General features: G+C 45.3%; 1 protein-coding gene across 18 annotated transcripts in view; it reads left to right on the top strand.

Annotated features, from left to right (window-relative positions):
• Nucleotides 1–5691: 5691 nt before the first annotated feature.
• The window catches only part of MAGI1 (membrane associated guanylate kinase, WW and PDZ domain containing 1), a 631665-nt gene continuing 617289 nt past the window's right edge, over nt 5692–20067 (top strand). For 16 of the 18 annotated variants that reach the window (XM_032359452.1, XM_032359374.1, XM_032359366.1 and 13 more), the window contains exon 1: nt 5693–6660. In XM_032359452.1, the coding sequence (XP_032215343.1) occupies nt 6348–6660 (313 nt within the window). In that variant the 5' untranslated portion in view covers nt 5693–6347. Of the gene's footprint in view, nt 6661–20067 lie in introns of all 18 variants that reach the window. The other 2 variants (XM_032359429.1, XM_032359414.1) reach the window with 1 other exon arrangement.

Here is a 20067-nt window from a genome sequence, read left to right as displayed (position 1 = left end):
TTTCTGTCACTGGCAACCAAAACATCCCAATACAAATGATTACTTTAAGGCCCACTCAGAATCTTAAATGATCATTAACAGGCGATGGTTAAATATTTACCTTGGGAACATTGAAAGAATGCAATATATATTTTTTCTGAGGATTTATTTATTTATTTATCAGAGAGAGAGAGAGAGAGAGGGAGAGGCAGCACACAAGCAGGCAGAGTGGTAGGCAAAGGCAGAGAGAGACATAGGCTCCCCACTGAGCAAGGATCCCAATGCGGGACTTGATCCCAGGATCCTGGGATCATGACCTGAGCCAAAGGCAGCGGCTTAACTGACTGAGCCACCCAGGTGTCCCAAGAATACAATATTTTTGAAAAATAAACAAGCTACTCAAAGTGGGGTAAATATAGGTTTATGTTTACAAATGGGAAATTGATGGTATATTAGTGAGTGGAACGTCATAAAAAGGATTATTTAATTCCATGAATTAACTCTAAATCCCAAGTGAAAAGAGGGAGAACTTAAGAGGGTAGCTTCTGTGTGTGCACACATGTATGTGTGTTTGTGTTGGCCAAAGTCAAGAAGAAGATACACTCATATGTAAAAACTTATCTCTTGGGACTATAATTTCAAATGACTTAAGGCTGCCTTTTTATTATCTATTTAAAAAATCGTTCTGCAAAAATGAGTATTACTCAGGTATTTTAGAAAATATGGACATCTCATGCGGTGGGTGCTTGGGTGGCTCAGCTGGTTGAGCATCTGACTCTTGTTTTCAGCTCAGGTCATGATCTCATGGGTCACGAAGTCAAGCCCTGTGTTGGGCTCTGTGCTCAGCAGAGAGGCTGCTTGAAGATTCTCTCCTTCTGCCCCTCTCCCCTGCCTCATACTCATGCACGTGCACACTCCCTCTCTCTAAATAAATAAATAGGGGTTGCCTGGGTGGCTCAGTAGGTTGAGCATCTAAAATAAAGAAGAAATATAGAGCATGAACAACTTCAATAATAAAATCCTGAATTATTTAAGGATCTTCTCTACTCAAATGTCTGTATTTTCAGATTTGGAAATAGAAAGGAGATACACACATCTGTTATCAAAGAATGCAAATATCCTGTTCCCAAGGAAATTAACACTATCATCAGGTGTATTCTCAGGGGAATTATGCAGGATGATATTTCGTGTTTTATACAGCTGAACCTTTGGTGAAATTTTAGGGGAGATGCCCATGATAAATTCTTGGGTTTCTCTTGACTCCTCAAACATCAAACATCCCCCAACATCAAATTTCAAATCTTGTAGTTATCAGTATTTATTTTTCACATGGAAGCAAATCACAACAGTGGCCAGGGTTAGACCCTCTTCCTGGAGTTACTCTTCTGGGGTATTAAAAGAATAGTTCATGTGTGATATCTTGGAAGAGCTTAAGAATTAACATTTTATTTCTTCTTTCCTATCTGGAAGTACTGAAGGGAGGAATACTATGGTCAGAGAAAACCACCCAGCTGCCTCCCTGTGCAGAAAAGAACAAGTTATCAAGTAAATCATGAAAGTGCCTCTCACTGATGACGAGGAAAATGGCTCTCATTACCATTTTCCTTCCTTCTCAACTAATGGCTTCAACCTTCTCTGTTGATCTTCTGCTCTAAATCACCAGTACAAACTCAGTTACCTTATTGAATAGAGAGTATTTATTCTGATATCTATAATTGATGCTTCTTGATGGCATTCTGCAGAAATTAAAAGATAACCAATTTATAAGACCTCCTTTGCCCCCAGAGCCGACCAACTCATTTACCATCCTCATGTTACCAGAAAAATGAAGTAAAATGCCACTTTAGATGGCCATGACAAATTTCTCTAATCAGAAGTGGAAAACTTTAGGAAGAAACATATTCGGAAGAGAGAAAAGAGACGCACATGTTATAGTCATGTTTTTTTTTTTTTCTTTTCCTTTCGTGAAATTAGGTGAAAATAAGGCCTTAATTTGTGTAGAGTTTATTGTGTTACAGTTTAGTTCTCATCTGAGTCTACTGCGTTTATTAAGATTTCATTGTTGAAATGCTTGCATAGTAACAGTATAAGGACGTTTGGAATATCACCTGTACCACAGCCCACAGAGCTCCAAACAATGTAGGAATGTTTGCAAATTAATCCTCTTTATATCCCAGTACATTTATTCATGTTGAGTCCACGAATGGGGAACAAGAGATTGGATTTCAGAGTGGATCAGCATATTCTATCACATTATAGGGAAGAGATAGGAGGGTGACTTAATTAGGATACACACACTATGTGGCAGATACAGGGGCCAAAAAAAAAAAAGTGCGATTACCTGAGTATGCTAAATGGCAGATAGCTACATCCTACAGTGGTTTTGCGTACAGACTTTGAATCATGCGTCTACATTCATATCCTAGCTTCATCACTTCCATGCTTGGAAGCAAGTTTCTTGACTTGTTTCGTGTTTCTCAATTGTAAAATCGAGGTCATTCATGTAAAATCCAAATCAAACCTACCTCATACAGTTGTTGTGACAACTAAATAAAATAATACACAGAATGATTCTGGCACATATGGTAAGCCCCAAAGTTAGATATTCTGTGGTATTATTTTCTCCATTGGAATACATTGCCGAAGTCCTAGCATAAGTGAAAGAAGCCCAAACCCTTGGATCCTGTTTTACCTCTAGTCAAGAAAAATCTACTTCAAGATAACTATAAGCGCTTTCAAGAAAGCAGTCAATTCTAGTCACCAAATCTAAACAGATTTTATGTCAAAGGTCACATAAAGTTTAATAGTACAATTTTTTTTTTTTTAAATCTCTACACCCAATGTCGGGCTCAAACCCACAGTTCTGAGATCAAGAGTCTTATGCTCTACTGACTGAGCCAGCCAGGTGCTCCACTTTCATGTCATACTTTACCTGTGCATACACGTACTCATTCAGCAATGTGTATGGGGCACACCCCAAGCAAGGCATGGGTTTAGGTGCTGAGGACTCAAAGCTTGGATAGGATAGATATGATTTCTGCTCTGCTTCCAGACTGGGACAACAAGAACTGGACTCGTTGTAACAGCAGAGATAGAAAGGGTAGGAGGAGAAGAAAGTTCCAGAACATCATAAACTTAGTACCTGGAAATTGGTGGTTTTAGCTGCTTTGGAGGTTTGAGGTATTTCTTTTATGTTCCTGGAATGTGTCTCTCTACACCTCTCTTCATTCCACCCTCTGTATCCTCATGTATCCCTTCTTTTCTGGGGGTTATTCCACATTTGAAACCTGAAGGATGCTAAATTCCTGGTCCTTTCCCCTCCTCGAAGGCAGGGACACCTGGAGAGGGAAGATGGTAGTGCTGCCATAGGAATTCATGCAAAACACTTGGCCTCTCTCCCCTTAGACTGATCCAGGAGGGAGTGAAAGTGGAACGGGGAGGTAGGGAGTCACTGATTCCAGGTAGGTGGGGGATTCTTGGCAAGCAATCAGACTACTAAAATATGGAGTGGGGAAGAGGGGGAAAAACACACAAGGTCAAGCTTCCTAGTGATCTGTGGGGGCATCTGTGACTGCACTTTAAGACGGTATGCCAAAATGTGCATTTTTATGGGGAGATTCATTCAACGTATACTTGAGCATTCACTCCATACAAAACATTGTTCTAGAAACCGACATGTCTGTAAACCAAACTGCTGAAGTTCCTGGCCCTGCTGGGGCTTACACTCTAGAGGATGATATGGACCATAGGTTTATTCTCCAAAAGATTCTGTGTTTTAAAAATGCTCAGCAATCAAGAGGCTAGACCTGTGGTCCTCAGTGTTGTGTACCAACACCAGGGCAGGGGGATCTTAAAAGTCCAGAGGAGAGAGCCCGTTCCTGAGATTCTGATTGGATGGGTCTGTAATTGGGCCTGGGAATGAAGCTTTAAAACTCCCACTCATTTTGATTCAGTTAAGTTTGAGACAAACTGATTGCTTCTTTGAAAAGAGAGTGGAGATGAAGTTTCTCTCACTAAAAAGAGCCAGGAAAAATTGGCCACTTCCTTCTTTCACAAATACTAGGCAATGGGATTTTCGGTTTGAATATCCCAGGAGAGAAGCATCAACATTCTTCCTTTATTTTTATTAGCTTAGAATAGCGCCCTACAAACAGTACTTCCAAAACATTTAATGTGTGCCTATATGTATTAAGCTTTAGGAGAAAGAGGAGGACTTATCCTCATCATCTAATATGAGACCCCAAATGATTTCCTAATTGTTTTTCCAAATCCTACTACTATTAAGGTAAGTTTTTATTATATGCCACTTTACAAGTATTCACTTTACAAGCTGGACACTTTACAAGTGTTCTATGTAATACTCCCCAAAACCTTGTAAGGTATTGTTATGCTTACTTAGCAGGGGAGAAAGGAGGGCTCTGAGGGGTCAAGGAGCTTGCTCAAGGTCACACAGAAATTGGACCCGTGGGAACGTACACCATAGGCTGGCTCTCAACCCAGACGACATGGACCACCGCAGCATCCCAACCTTTCTGAGTCCCCTCCCTTCCTTGTTTAGCACTGGGAATCTTTTCTGTGACCAAAGAAGAAAATACATGTTATAAGTCACTGAGGAAAAAAGATTGCTTCGGAGACTCTCGATTTGGAGGCTCTTTGGGGGATGGCAGCCTTCCCAATGCAGGGTAATATTTCTGTAGGTAGCCCCCGAGCTCATTCCCAAACCTAGCGGGGATAGACACTCGCAAGGCTGGCACCCCAGGGCGGCACTGATCCCCAGGCTATGAATTCCGAGAGGTGGCTGCCTAGGCCCCGCCCCCGCGGGCGCCTGGACTCGGATGCAGATCCCAGACCAGTGGGTGCCTACTCCCCTGCCCCCACGGGCGCCTGGACTGGGGTGCAGATCGCAGACTAGTGGGTGATCTTAATCTCGTGGTCCCGGGGCGGGTCCGAAGGATTCTCGGCTCAGTCAGGAACTTGAGCCTGGGACAGATGACTGGCTCCAGAAGTCTTTGCTGAAAGAAAGTTAAAAAGCTAGGTCCCTTTTAGGTTGAAGGCTTGAACCGCCCCCAGCCATTTGGCTACTTTCCCGTGCCTATAGTCTTCCCTGTGTCCTAAAAAGTTGGCTCCAAAGTTTAGGGGTGTCCCCAAAGTTCACAAGGATCCCAGGTAGAGGGCCAGGGGACCCAGCGTCACAGAGACACTGGCAGTCCCAGCTCCAGGACCCGAATCCGTGGGCGCAGGCAGGCAAGGGTCAGGAGCGCGCCTCCAGGTCGGGTCCACCTCTGGGGTACTAGAGGGAAGTACCGCGGGGTGTGGGGGCGGGGGTGGACAAGCCCGGGAGGGTGACCGACAGCGTGGCCAGCCACTGGCCGAGGGCGGTGAGGAGGCTTAGGCCGGCGTGAGTGCGTGCGTGTGTGCGTGAGTGTGAGCGCGAGGGTGAGTGTGTGAGCCTCCCCAACCCCCACCTGTTTGAAATGATTTTAAAATGCCAAAGCCAGACTGACCGTATTTCAAAAGTTGCAAACAGTCGGGGTAAAACACGTGGACATGGCCCTACCCTGAAGTGATTAGCTGACTCGAGGGCAAGGAAAGAAAAGGAGGAATAAGAGGGGGGCGTAGAGGGGACTTAATCTCCTTTTGGAGGATCGGTTTTAGGACCCAACGGGAAGCACACTGGAATCTCTCCCTTAGGGAAGGAGAGGTGGGGCGGGCCGGCCGGCAGGCGGCCGTGGGGCGCATGCGCGCGCGTCTCCTCTCGCCGGCCGCTGCGCTCGGCGGCGCGGAATAGAATGAACTGTAACAAAACAAGCTGAGCCTTTGTATCTGCTTAAAGGGGCCGCAGGCACTTCCCTCCTGTCCCCCCCAACCCCCGCTCGGCAACCGCGTCTCCAGGGCTCCCAGCAACTGGCTGGAAGGGCTTCCCTCACCCTCAGGAACAGCCCGCCAGCGAGGAAAGGCGAGCCAGGCGGGAGGCAAAGAGGAGACACCGCATTTCTAAGAGGCAAGAAAGGAAGGAAGGGAGGAAAAAAAAAAAAAAAAACCCAAGCGGCGCAGAGTGGACTCTGGTCCGGGAGAGAACGATCGGGCGCCGGAACGTGGACCGAGAAGCACCGGAATGCAAACAAAGCTCGCGGGCGCCTGTGCAGGGCTCGCGGGGAAGCCCAGAAAGTTTGTTTTATGATGGCTTGAGTGCGCGAGTGTGTGCCGGGGAGCGAGGCTGCCAAGTTTCTCTCTCCCGTTGCGTTATTTTGGGGGAGATGTCTCTCCCATGAACCAGCGGGGGCTTGGGGACTTGTGCTGTGGGGGGCACCTGTCTCTCATTGCATTATTATTTTTTGTGTTGGGGGGGAGGAGGGGTGTAACCCATCATGTCGAGAGTGATCCAGAAGAAGAACCACTGGACTAGCAAGGTTCACGAATGCACCGTGAAGCGGGGACCCCAGGGTGAGCTGGGGGTGACGGTGCTGGGGGGCGCGGAGAATGGGGAGTTTCCGTATGTTGGAGCGGTGGCCGCGGCCGAAGCGGCGGGGCTTCCCGGCGGCAGCGAGGGCCCTCGGCTGGGCGAAGGGGAGCTGCTTCTGGAGGTGCAGGGGATCCGGGTGTCCGGCTTGCCCCGCTATGACGTGCTGGGAGTCATCGACAGCTGCAAGGAGGCCGTCACCTTCAAAGCCGTCAGACAAGGTAAGACGGGACGCGCCTCCGGGAGGCGCCGGCAAAACGGGGAGAGGCCTGCGGAGTGCCCCCCGCCGCATCTCGGTTTCCCGCGTTCCTTCTGCGAGCGCAGCTTAGAGGGGAAGTTGGGGCCGTGCGCCCTGTCGTGGTGAAATAAGCAAACTTGTTGAGAGATGGTGGGGTTGTTTGCCCACCTGCGTTGGAAAGGGGAGGCTGGATTTGCGTCGGGAAGCGGGAAGACTTTTCCCAGGCCTGGTTTGCCAACCTGTTTTCTCAGCCACTAAGTGCAGTGCCGCTTCGCCTGCGCCGGAGGGAGAGTTGGGAAACTGAGGCAAGTGGCAAAGTGGACGGTCTCCGGGCCCTGCTGGGGAGTGATGCAGCAAGCGCAGCCGCTGCATTCCTTTGCCACTTATCCGTTCACAGACCCGGGGAATGGGTATGAAGGAGAAGAGGGGTCTGTGTTTACTGACGTCCTCCCTCAGGAAATCGGCTTCACCTGGTATCCCTCCAGGTGGGTTGGGGTACGACCGCCCTGCGGTTCCTGTGCCCGCCGCCTGAAGATCCTGCATTCACCCCAGAGCTGGATGACGCATGTGTCTCGGTCGTGTGGCCCAGCCCCAGGCGTGGGGGGGGGGGGAGGGAAAGGAGTATTTCTGTCAGCGCGAATCGAGCCCAAGTTTATGCTGCCTCCACCACCACCACCATCGTTATCCTTGATAATGATAATGATAATGGTAGCTACTCTGCACTGATAGCTTACTACGTGCCAGGCTCTGTGTTGAATGCTTTCCTTGGCTGTTTTGTTCTGATTGCCAATTCTGAGAGCGAGTTGTTTTTATAAACCCCAGGTTGCAGGTAGGGAAATCGGCATTGACATTGGATAAGTTACTTGCCCAAGGTCACACAAATATCAGAAGTAAGGGTTTGACTCCTTAATGCAAGTGGAGGAGGAAGAGGTGGGGGGATGACCCCCCTGGGCTTGAGGGCTTGATTTCTAGGGGAGGGAATAAAGTCAGATTCCTCTCTTAGAAGCCTGTAGAGGAGTGCCCACGTCTTTGATGACTGCTGCTGGTGGGGAGTCCCTTGCCTCTCAGTGTGGTGCAGGTAAGGAGCTGTCTCTATATCAGTCCAACAGAGAAGGAGTTGATTCCCCTAAAGGATCACTTGCACGAGCAAGTACCATGACACAGGTTCCGCTCCATGAAAGCACCAGAGGAAGTGGCAATGTTGAGCATGGTGAAAAGTTCCCATATGTGCCTGCGGGCCTGGAAGGGCAAGCAGCAGCTGGAGGAATGTGTTAAAGGAAAGGAGGGCTGGCTTGGGCTGAGCAGATCCTTGGAAACAGGCCTGTTCCAGATGAAACAGAGGAGGGGGCAGAAAGCTTTGTCAGGCCTTTTGGTAGTTTGAGGAGCTATGCACTGACACTTAAGGAAAGTTCCTACCATTTATGTCCTCATCTTCTACTTGCACACCTCTTCCGGGAAGCCCTCCAGCATGCTGCCACGCTGAACAAACCCTTCTTCCTTTGGGCTCCCCTAAGTGTGTATGTTGTAGTTCTTTTACTTCCTCTGAACTATGAGTTAGGCCCCTCTTCTCATTTCTGTACAAGAGACTGTGCCTTATTCATTGTGCATTTCCTCAGGCTTTGCTTGAGGTCTCATACCTTCTTTTCCTGAGAGTATGTCCTCATTAGTAACCTGGCTTGCCTTTTAGGTATTACATAAGCTATTAAGTGGAAAGTGTGCAAAACAGGGCCTGCCACATAGTAAGTGCCCAATAAAGATGAGCTATTATTGTGTAAAATTGAATTTATTTATTTCTAAGCCTAGCTTTTGGTGTTAGGAACCTGGATTATGAATTCAATGCCAGTACGTGAATTGTTAGGATTTGCTAGAACTGTGGAGGAAACACCGTGTCAAAGCATTTGATGGGAGCAGCCACAGGTCTCGGTACAGGGGTATTTTGGAGAAACGGTTGGTGGAAAGACAGACAAGGGGTAGCTATCCATCTATTATCTGTCTAGTGGGTCCTGTATGGGGGCTTGTTTTTAATGTGCAGTATGCCAGGTGTGCCTGAACCTCTTCTGTCCACCAGTCCTCAAAGATCCAAGAGCTACTGTATCTCATCATGGTGGGTCAGATAATCAAGTGTGTTTGGAATCAGACACCTCTGAATGGAAAGAAAACTGTAGTGTCTCCAAATGTTATTTCCCTTCACCCAGAGCCATTCTGTGTGCTGCACAGGACTGTTCTTAGCAGGTGTGTGCGTGCGTGTAAATCTACTTCTTCTACTCAGGAGAGCATAAAGATGGGGATGGAATCCACTGCAGTGTGAAAGCTACTATTTTATGGGATAATTACATGGGCACAGTTCTTCCAACATCTTCATTATAGAAACATGGCACTAGGAAGTATTTCACCAGTCTTCCGTGCCCCCTATAGCAAGAATATGAGTTAAATTGTATGACAGGATTGTTCGTACTATGTCTTCATTGCTATGTTGTAATCATATTAGATAAACTCATCCTGGGTGTGTGGCAAAGGAAAACATTACTTTTGTGTCTCCTGCCCCCTGAGCTAGCCACTCCCAGGGACACAGGGCACTTTGGGTACTGTCGGTATGGAAATGTCACGGTCTTCTTGTGGGAGAAAATTCTGCTGTTTCTATTTCATGGCAGCTCCCTGGAAAGATGCACAGACTAAAATAGTCTGTAGCAAATGGTATTATATGAAGCAGGAGTGGATCGTGAAGGAACCAAGCTAAATGGATCTACCAGGTTAGACTTGGTTCATTTTATTTTATTTATTTATTTTAAGATTTTATTTATTTATTTGACAGAGAGAGAAAGGGAGAGCATGAGCGGGGGTCGGGGGGATGGGGAGCAGCAGGCAGAGGGAGAGGGAGAAGCAGGCTCCCTGCGGAGCAGGGAGTCCAACTAGGCTTGATCCCAGGACCCTGGGATCACTAGAACTTGGTTCATTTTAGATGGGGAAGACAGTCTTTTGTCACAAAGTGCCTAAAAAATTTACAGATACACATATATGTTACATAAAATATGTTATTTTGAAAAAAAATGCTATTTTGTATATTATATGTATAATATAGCATATACTTTATACTTTGTAAATATACATTTACTGGTAGTGAAATGCACAGATCTTTAGTATATAGTTTGATGAGTTTTGACAAATGTGTATGTTCATTTTATCTTTACCCAAATCAAAATACAGAACATTTCCATTACTCTAGAAATTTTCCTCCTGTCCCTTTCTGGTCAGTTCCGGACACCTCCTCCAGAGGCAAAGGCTATCTGATTTCCTTTATCATGGATTAATTTTGTCTATTATTGATGTTCATATGAATGAAATAATGCCATATGTACTCTTTTGTGCCTGACTTTTTACACTCAAAATATTTTGCAGATTTCATATTGTGTCATTGTTCTTTTTTTTTAAAGTTTATATATATATATATATATTTAAGTCAACTCTTTACCCATCATGAGGCTCAAATTTACAACCCCATGATCAAGAGTCACATGCTCTGCGGACCAAGTCAGCCAGGCACCCTTCATTGTTCTTTATTGTTGAGTACTATTCCATTGTAGGTATGTGTGTTTATACGTGTGTATACACACACCCACACCCACACCCATACCAGTTTTTAAAATATTTTTGCTTGTCATTGGGCTTTGGACCGTTTGCCATTTTTCACTATTGTGAATATAGGTGCCAAAATATTCCAATTGCTCTGCATTTTTGCCAGTCTTCAGTCTCGTCTGTCGTTTGAATTGTAGCCATCCTAGTATTTGTGGAAACAGAAAAAAAGGTGATTAAGGAAACTTTGCTGTGGGATATAAGCTAAGCACTTGTTTTAGAATGTGGAGGCCTGAGGTGAAAGTAGTGCTTTATGGACATTCTGTTTTTTATTCCTCGCCCCTGGACACAGGTGTCCTGAACTGAGGTCCGCAGAGTTTGGGTAGCCTTTCCAAGAGTCATACAAGTGGCGAAGTCAAGCTGACAGGCTGCTGTGTTGGATGCCAAAAACCCCTGCTCCTCATTCCTGGGTCGGCATGTCTCAGAGTAGGGTCTTCAGACCAGTGGCCAGAGCGTCACCTGGGACTGGTTAGACACTGGAATTCCTGGACCCCACCCAGGTGGTGCTGACTCCCAAACTCTGAAACTCCTGGAGGCGGAGCCTCTGGGGCAGTATTAAAGAGGCCCTGGGGTGATTCCAAGGCATGCCCAGCTTTGAGAATCACTGCCTGAAGGTACGGACTGACAGTTAGAAAAGGACCCTTGACACAGTGGACCTGGGTTCCAGAACAGGCTTTGCCAACTAGTGCTGTCGTCTCCGGCTCTGGGCCAACCTTTCTTCATTGTTTCATGCCAGAAATAAAATGGCCGTGGCCTGTAGGTCCTTTGCATTCCTAAAATGCTGCACCTCCATGAGTAACCCCGACTGCAAAAGCTTAACATGGTGTGATTGTAGTTTCCCAAAGTGGTGGTATCCTAGGTCATGCTTACATATTTTCGTAGGTGAAGTCTGTGGTTTTGCAAATTGCCCGGAAGCTGAAACCGCCCACATTTTAGACAGAGCAGGGACAATAAATAAGACACAGCTTAGAAACCACACCACCACCACCAGACCCTTTTCCTCACTGAAATGAGGGTGTTATGACCACACACAATTGAATAGAGTTCTTTGTGCCTTTTTGTGTTTTGTTCTGATGTGTGTTTATTTTTGACCCATTGGACTGTACTATAATAGCTCTGTAACAAAGTCATTCTCATTTTATTTTATTTTATTTTTTAAAGATTTTTTAATGTATTTGGGGCCAGGGATGGGGGAGAGAGAGGGAGAAGCAGACTCCCTGTGGACCTGATGCAGGGCTTGATTCCAGGACACTGGGATCATGAACTGAGTGGAAGGGAGATGCTTTACTGACTGAACCAGCCAGGGGCCCCAGTCATACTCATTTTACAACACAGAAGCCTGTCTTTCTTGGTGTCCTGTGAATTCTGCTTCAGGGTCTCTGGGTTTGCTTATTCATCCCCTGAGATGGTCACAAGACGGATTCTTTTGCTTAGTGTCCCTTCAGAGAGAAGATCATTGAGTTCCCCATGGTAGTGTGCTGCTAGATGGTTAACAACCCCCTCTGGTAGAGGGGAGCCTCAGATCTGTAGCATATCTGGAGTGGGGAAGAGATACGTTTGATCCATTCTACAGAGCCAGAATGAGCTCCTCCTAGCATACCCCTGACCTCCCTGTAAGACAGCTCTTGAGTTACAAGCCATCCCCTCATCCTGCTTTGTGACTGCATAGCCTTGTCTCAATTTAAAATTATCTTCTGTTTCTTCTTTTTTTAAAGTTAATTTTTTTTAATAATCTCTACACCCAACATGGGGTTTGAACTCACAACCCCAGATCCAGTGTCACATGTTCTACCTGCTGAGCCAACCATGCGCCCCTTGTTTCTTCTTTTTTGTCTGTCTCTCCTCCCCCTAGAATGTAAGGTCTGTGAAAACAAGGAGCTTTTCTCACTTGCTTACCCCTCTTATTTCCCAGGACCTGAAACAGTAGCTGGCAAGTCCTAGGTGCTCATTCACGTTTGCTGGACACGTGAATGGATTTTCCTTTGTGGCTTCGCATTCGTAGGATATGTGCAGACGAGGCTGTCTATATCCTTCCCCCTTTACTGCCCATTCATCTTTTATTTCTTCGGACGTAGGATCCTAATACGTTCATTTTTCCCTTGACCAGATCTTCCAATCAGCTGATTCCCTGTGTCTAATAATTTCTACGGAGCTATAAATAAGTAAATGACCGACAAGGCTTAATGAATTATATTGAAGTATTTCTGCTTGTTGACTCTTGCTGGAGTTTAAGAAGGGAAATTTCAGATGCTGAGCAGGCAGGATGGTGAGGGGCTTCTCCATTTTTTGTTGATACGGGGTCTGCTCTATGTCAGCACCTGTAAGAATGACACCTTACCTCTGTTTTTTTGTACCATTGTCCCTGAATACAATTTTTCTAGCCAAGAGCAAATCAGATCTTTGCTGCAGAAAACAGTCTGATTTTTGTCCTCTCTTGCTCTTAAATTGAGCTTTGTGTTTATAGGTCTTTTTTTTTTTAACTTAAACTTTCAAAATCAATCTTTGTATTCTTTGTGCTGAAAGACCACTCTCCAAGGGGTATTTTTAGGTTACCCTGTGGAACATTCCACAGCTTTTAGAAAAAATAATGCAAGGACAGGCAACCCAACTTGTCCATTGTTTCCAGTGGCCACCCTTGGCCAATGGCCTTGTTCTTTAAAAATAGATTCACTTGACCTTATGATGCAATGGCATACAGTTGGCTCACTGCATATGTTGGCATTCATTAACCAGCTAGTCTAGGAGGGCAGAATTGATGATATCCACCAAGGGGAATTAAGTGGTTTATAAGAGAAAACATTCTGACATCTCCTTACCACAAGGGTTTACATGAAGGATGTTGCTTTATAAACGATGGTTATTTAATGCAAAACACCGGTCTCTGATGTTAGTGGTCCCTTCCTTGAGTCTGTATATATGTGTAACAGGATATACTGATTTTGTGTACGCTGAGAATAAAGGCTGTCAAATTTGTTAAGGGCTGACATTCACATCCTAAAAAAGTAGGTTACTGCATTCTTGCCTGTCTTTATGCAGCTTCTATGAGAGATCTATAACCTTGAAAAATCCCTCATAAACACTAGAGCTTTGCTGTGCGGCACCCCTATGGATGTCTGCGTCGATATGGTATTTCTTGTGAATTTGTTTTGGTGTTTCCACGGCTGTACCCCCACGGATGTCAAGGACGTGCCTATCATATGGATGTCTACTTTGTAGTAAAGTATCCTATGCAGAGCCTGGAATGTTCTGGATGCTAACCTTTCTGAAGGCATGTCACAAAATTAGAAGATGGAATTTGAACAAGGTCTTTCAAGATTAAATAATACTCTTCTCTTTTTATGGCTAAGTAATTAAAGAGTGGAGAATCCATTACTTATAATCATTTCTTCAGTCTTCATCTCAGACTGAAAACCGACGTCCTCACAGTGACTCATGAGGCTCCTTCCCCTGATCTGGCGCATGACATTTCACCGCCCCCCGCCCTGACTCTGGTCCATGATCTGCTAGTTCCCACCTTGAAGGCTTGCTGCCTCCTGAACTTCCAAGTCTTTCCCAAATGTCACCTTCTCCATGACACCTTCTTCGACGACATTGTTGGAAGCTGTACCTCCACTGCTGTTCATTACCCTCTGTAGCCTTTCTCTGCTTTATTTCACTCCATTTCAGGGAGCTTCCTTCGAAATAAGTAAAATCCTTCTTTTGTCTCTCCTGGAAGAGAAGTTCTGGGAGGGCAGGGACGTTGTGGGGGTGGTTGGTGCTGCGTCCTCAGGACCGAGAGCAGGGTCTGGTGCGTCCTCCTGGTACGAGCATCTGTTGAACGTCTGCTGTCAAACGGAGAACTCGAATAATTCTCCCCTGAGCCCGGTTGCCTCTGAAAATTCCCGTATTTGAAAGTCTCTGAAAAATGGCGGCTCACATTAATGTCGATGTGGGTTTGTCATTGGCAGTCTGTGCGTGTGGCTGAGTAGAGCTTAGCCAGTCAATGAAGGAATCTTCTAGAAGGCAGCGTTGGCAGCCGGTTTCAGCTGGTCTTCATGGGACAGGTTTCGGGCAGCCCCTGAGTGTGTCAGGGAACTTTGCAAACTCTCTCACCCTCAAACGGGCTGTGAGAAGTTCTTCTGGGCACTGCCCGCTGTGTGTAGAGACTTTTTCTGTTCCTACCTCCGTTGCCATGAGAAAGAATTGCAGAAGAGAACGACATTCTCCCCGCTCAGGCGTCACCCCACTGTGATTGCCATCGGAGGCGTTCGTGTGCACCTTTAATGGGACACAGTTCTGTTTTCCACAATAAGACTAATCTTTCAGCCTGTCATGAGACAAGACTGGAAGCTCTCTTATGGGCAGTGGCCTGATGGTGCAATTAAAAGGGGATTGTGCCCCAGTGATAAGCGACGTTTCAGAATTACTGTTCTATACGGTATTAACAGGACGGGAGAACTGCTTGTAAGATAACCCACTAATATCCATGTATTGATGTGTTATACACGTGTAGGTTTTGGATGTAAGCTGGTGTGGATTAGAAGCCAGATTTTTAAATTTGCTAGCCAGGTAACTCAGGGCAAGACACTTCACCTCTTTGGGTCAGGGTTTTCCCATCTGAAAATGGGGTACGAGCGATACCTACTTTCTAGAGTTGATGGAAGAATAAAAGGAGGCTTAAGTAAACCACATGGCACGGGGCCTGGCCCGTAGCTCAGTATATGTTGGCTTCTGTTATTGTCTGAATGTTCCTCATTTGAAAGCACTCCAAAGAGAAGAAAGAATCTCCTGAGAGATAGATATTGTGGTATAAGTTTCCTGGAGAGCTTTTTAAAGTCTAGAAAAAAAGGTTCATTTTTCTGCGTGATTCAGATGCCACTTTTTTTTGAAACGGCTGTGGTTGGATGAGTTCGGACAAGTGAGAAGGAAACTCTGGACCTCACCATGTGTAGGTGGAACTTCTCTCATGTTGTCCCCAGTGGTGACGTATTGATTCTAATATTGTCTTTGGGTCCCAGGTTGTACAAAGATGTAGGGGACAGAGAAGTCCTTTCTCTCCTTCCTGGAAGTCCCAAGGAGAATGATCCTGGAGAACGTGACACAGAGATCCTCTGACCTACCTGGCACTGTATTTGGGCTCCCACCTCATGGGTGGCAAGGGAAGCCGTGGGGCTTGGGGTTATAAGGGTTTGGAGTCGGACTGGGTGGGTTCAAATCCAGGCTCTGCCACTTCCAGCTGAGCAACCCTGGGCACGTTAACCTGCCAGAACTCCATTTTCCCAGTAGAAAATGAGAGTAATGCCTACCTCATTGGCTGCTTGGGAGGATTAAATGGGAAAATGTACCCAGAACACTTAATCCTCTGCTTGGCATATAGGCAGGGCTTACCAAAATACCTACATAATAGCAGCTGTGATGATTTTCTTTTGAGAAATGGACACCATCAGTGAGTTCCTCTAAAGCAGTGGTTTAAAATGGAGGGTGGTTTTGCCCACTCGGGGACATTTGGCCTTGCCTGTAATCCTATTTGGTTGTTACAACTCAGGATGCGGGAGTGCTGCTGGCACATCGGGAGTGGAGGCCAGGGAGGCCACAGAACATCCTACAGTGTACAATGCCGCCCCCCTCTCCCCAGGAGAGAGTTATCCATCCCTAAACAGCCAAAGGCTGAGGTTGAGAAACCCTGGTCCAATGTATAACTTCAGGGTTGAGACCGGGAATCTGAATTAGGAGCAGTAAACTAATCGTAATTGTTATTTATGGATCTTCTGATAGGTTGCCGAGACCCAGGTTAGGGTTTTGCCCGGGTAGATGATGTCATTCTCATTTTAGCCATGAGAAAAATGAGCTAGGAGAGGTCACGTCATTTATCCTCACCCCCAGGCACCTGACCCCAGTGAGATTCAAGTTCAGATCTGCCTGTTTTCCAAAATTTGTGTCCTAGGAGTGTGTTGACTTTGTAGCCGGGAGCCCCTCGGTCCTCCTACTGTGGGGGTCACTGTGGATGCTGCCTGAGAGGGTGCAGCATGCTTGGTGACCCCACTGAGGATAAGCCTAGAAATAAATTCCCAGAGTGTTAAAGGGCCGGAACCCAGAATGAGCCGCTCCGTATTGTCAGGCTCTACTTCTTGCCTTCCTCTGTTTGCCCTATTCTCCATCAGCAACACGGTCATTTCCTTCCTCCTCTGTGCCCTCTTTTTTCTTCCCATGCACATCATGATTTCAAGACAATAGTGTCTTGTCATTGCTGATTTGCCTGTCTGTCTCCCCTACTGGCTTATGTGTTTCTTGAAATCTTGAAGGCAACATCCCTGTTCTCTGTTTGCCATCTCTGCCCTGTGTAGGTAGGTGCTCGAGAAATATCTGCTCAGTCGAATTCTTTGAGGGTAACGAGTAGGCATAACTTTTAACTAAATTAAAAAAAAAAAAAAATTCTTGCCTAAGATCTTGTTGGCTAGAAACTCCGTGGCTTATTTTTAAGGCATATTAAATATACTTAGCCATATGTCTGACTTTTCTGTGATGATTTAAGATGGTTCTCTGCCAGTTGTTGTAGCATTTTGAACTGTGGGGAAAATATTGAATTAATTGTGCTGAAGGTCTTAGAGGGCCTGTATTCTGACCAGATGTGTGCAGGGATTGAGCCTGTTGCTTACATCATGTGGCCATGGAAGGCATCGCTTCGCCTTGATTTAAATAGAGTCAGTATTTTACCACCTGGATCCTTGGCCAAGCATTGGAATTTACATCTGATGGGGAGAGCATGCTCATTTCCTCCTCCAACTATCAGCCTGTTTAAGTCTGTGTGACTTGGTTAAGAATTCAGAACTCTAGATCAAGTTGTTAAAAAAGAACTTTCCTTGGTGTTAGAGCATGTAGATTTTTTTTTTTTTAAAACCAGGCATCGGCATCTAGATTTTGGTTTCTAATCTTTAAAAAAACTCAAATATTACTGTGACCTCAAAGAACATCAGTTACCATTTGTAGTTGCTGTGTGCTCCCATGGCTCATGTTTTTTCCCCCCCTGTGAAAGTTACTTATTTCATTTAAACAATGTGTATAATACAGAACGATGTGAATATGAAAGGAGAATGTATCTACATTGTCTGTAATCCCACTCAGGGAAATAACACACATTCATACTGTATTTAGATCCAAACACTCACGCGCGCACACACACACACACACACACACACACACCTTTTTTTTTTTTTTTAAGATTAAAAAAAAAATCTTTGCTAGAGAGAGAGAGAGATCACAAGGAGGCAGAGAGGCAGACAGAGAGAGAGGGGGAAGCAGGCTCACCGCTGAGCAGAGAGCCGGATGCAGGGCTCCATCCCAGGACCCTGAGACCATGCCCTGAGCCGAAGGCGGAGGCTTAACCCACCGAGCCACCCGGGCACCCCACACTTTTTCTTTCTTTCTTTCTTTCTTTCTTGCTTTCTTTTTTTTTGAGGGGGGTATTTTTTTTAGGTGGGTCTTTTTCTCATGAAAATTGGATAACATGACACATGCTGTTTTGTGGGTTTTTTGTTTTGTTTTGTTTTGTTTTTTGGCACCTAACAGTATATCATGGATGATTTTTCTATACTACCAATATATCTATTTTGTCATTTCAATGGCTGTAGAATTGTTTCTGGTTGTGCAATAACAACCATGCTTTGAGGATGGACATGGAATGTGTAGGTTGTTTTCCTTTCCTATTTTATGCAATAAATTGATGAATATCCTTATACTTCCGTTTTACTGAACCTCTTCAGATTATTTTCCTTGTACCGAGGTCTAGAATGCTTGGCTCACATAAATTTTATCTTCTTATTTATTTATTACAAAGATTTTACTTATGAGAGAGAGAGAGAGAGAAAGAGAGAGCAAGGGGAAGCACAGAGGGAGAAGGAGAGAGAGAGGCTTCCAAGCAGACTGCACTGAGCATGGAGCCTGACAAGGGACTCGATCTCATGACCCTGAGATCATGACCTGAACTAAAACAAGAGTCAGACACCCATCTGACTTGGCCACCCAGACACCCCTGAATTTTATCTTGTTCTTCTTCTTTTTTTTTTAATTAAGATTTTTATTTATTTATGTGATAAACAGAGATCACAAGTAGGCAGAGAGAGAGGGGGAAGCAGGCTCCCTATTGAACAGAGAGTCTGATGTGGGGCTCAATCCCAGGACCCTGAGATCATGACCTGAGCCCAAGGCAGCGGCTTAACCCACTGAGCCACCCAGGTGCCCCGAATTTTATCTTCTTAAGACTCAGAGAGTGTATCATTTATCTTCTTAAGATGCAGAGGGGATATCAATTTGTATCCCTGGCGCTTGTGAGAGTCTTGTATTTCTTTCTTTCTTTATTTTTTTAAAAAGATTTTATTTATTTATTTGACAGATAGAGATCACAAGTAGGCGGAGAAGCAGGCAGAGGGAGAGGAGGAAGCAGGCTCCCTGCTGAGCAGAGAGCCCGATGTGGGGCTCAATCCCAGGACCCTGGGATCATGACCCGAGCCGAAGGCAGAGGCTTTAACCCACTGAGCCACCCAGGCGCCCCTGTATTTCTTTATTTACCTCACTTATAACACATACTACCTAGCACTTTTTTTTTTTTAATAATAGGACTTACAAACGCAAATGCTGAGTAAGTATTCCAAAGGGCATTAAGGACTGGTGGGGTCTGGGGTAAACTGGAAGGACACATTTTGTTCAGAGGGAGCAGTTGCTACTTTGCTACCCCCTATTGCTGACATGGGGGAACATTGGCCAGTGTTGCCAGATTTTTCAAATTTTCAAGAGAATCCAGAAGGTTGAATTGTTAAAAAACGCACTTTGACAATTTAAAAATGTAGGTTCAGGCTTCTTCCAAAAGCATGGATGAACCCAACAAAACACATCTGGGAGCCATATTTGGTCTGGGCGATGAGCTTGTGGCCCCTTGTTTATGTGTTTGTCTCTCTCACTTGATGTCTCTCACACTTCTTCTGTTCAAGAGCCATAATCTCATTTCTTACTCCTGTCTGTATTTTCAGAGCCCAGGATAGTGACCAATTCTCAGCGATGGTCAATAAATATGTGTTGAAGTGAATAATAAGTTCCAGAAGCGGTCCAGTTTGTCCCTGTAGTCTGCTGGAGGTCCAGCTGGTGACAGCTCCCCCATTCTAGTTGTGAGGAGCTGGGGAGATGATATATTTTGACAGCTGATCATGATTCTTGGAGTATTTTGTCTCAGGGTCCTGGTCTGCTGAGTCTTTGAACTGGGTGCAAAATGGCATCTTGATGACGACATTTTTATGAATGCGTCCTGGGAATGGTATATGTTTTCTGCTCTGAGATAATTTTACTGTGAAATGTGTGGCCTTCCAAATTAAAAAAAAAAAAAAAAAAAAAGAATGAGTTTTAGGTATACCTCTTAGGTTTTAAATATAGCAGGAAAATCTCCAGTAATACAACTTTCTTGGATTTTGTACGGATAAATCAGGACTCTGACCTTTACTCCAAGCGTAGATGCTTTCAGAACATGATTAACCTCTATGACCGGTGGGTATCTGTTCTTCTGACCAGGATTATATGGTAGAATTTTGTTTTTGGAAAATGAAAGCGGGCTTTCTTGGCTTCTTCTGTTTTGCATAATTCACGTCAGGCACCAGGTCTGCTGTGTGAGGATGGGGAAGGGGACTTAGCTAATTCAGATTACAGGTTCAGTCAGTGCAGTTTTTCTGTCAAGGAGCCAAGCAAGGGAGACCTCTATAAAATAAAAACTACAGAGTTGGCAGCAAAAGCCCAAGAT

This window comes from Mustela erminea, chromosome 1 (assembly GCF_009829155.1).
Source record: "Mustela erminea isolate mMusErm1 chromosome 1, mMusErm1.Pri, whole genome shotgun sequence".
Lineage (NCBI taxonomy): Eukaryota > Metazoa > Chordata > Mammalia > Carnivora > Mustelidae > Mustela > Mustela erminea.
Note: the sequence above shows the minus strand (reverse complement) of the source record. Positions and strands in the feature narration are given on the sequence as shown.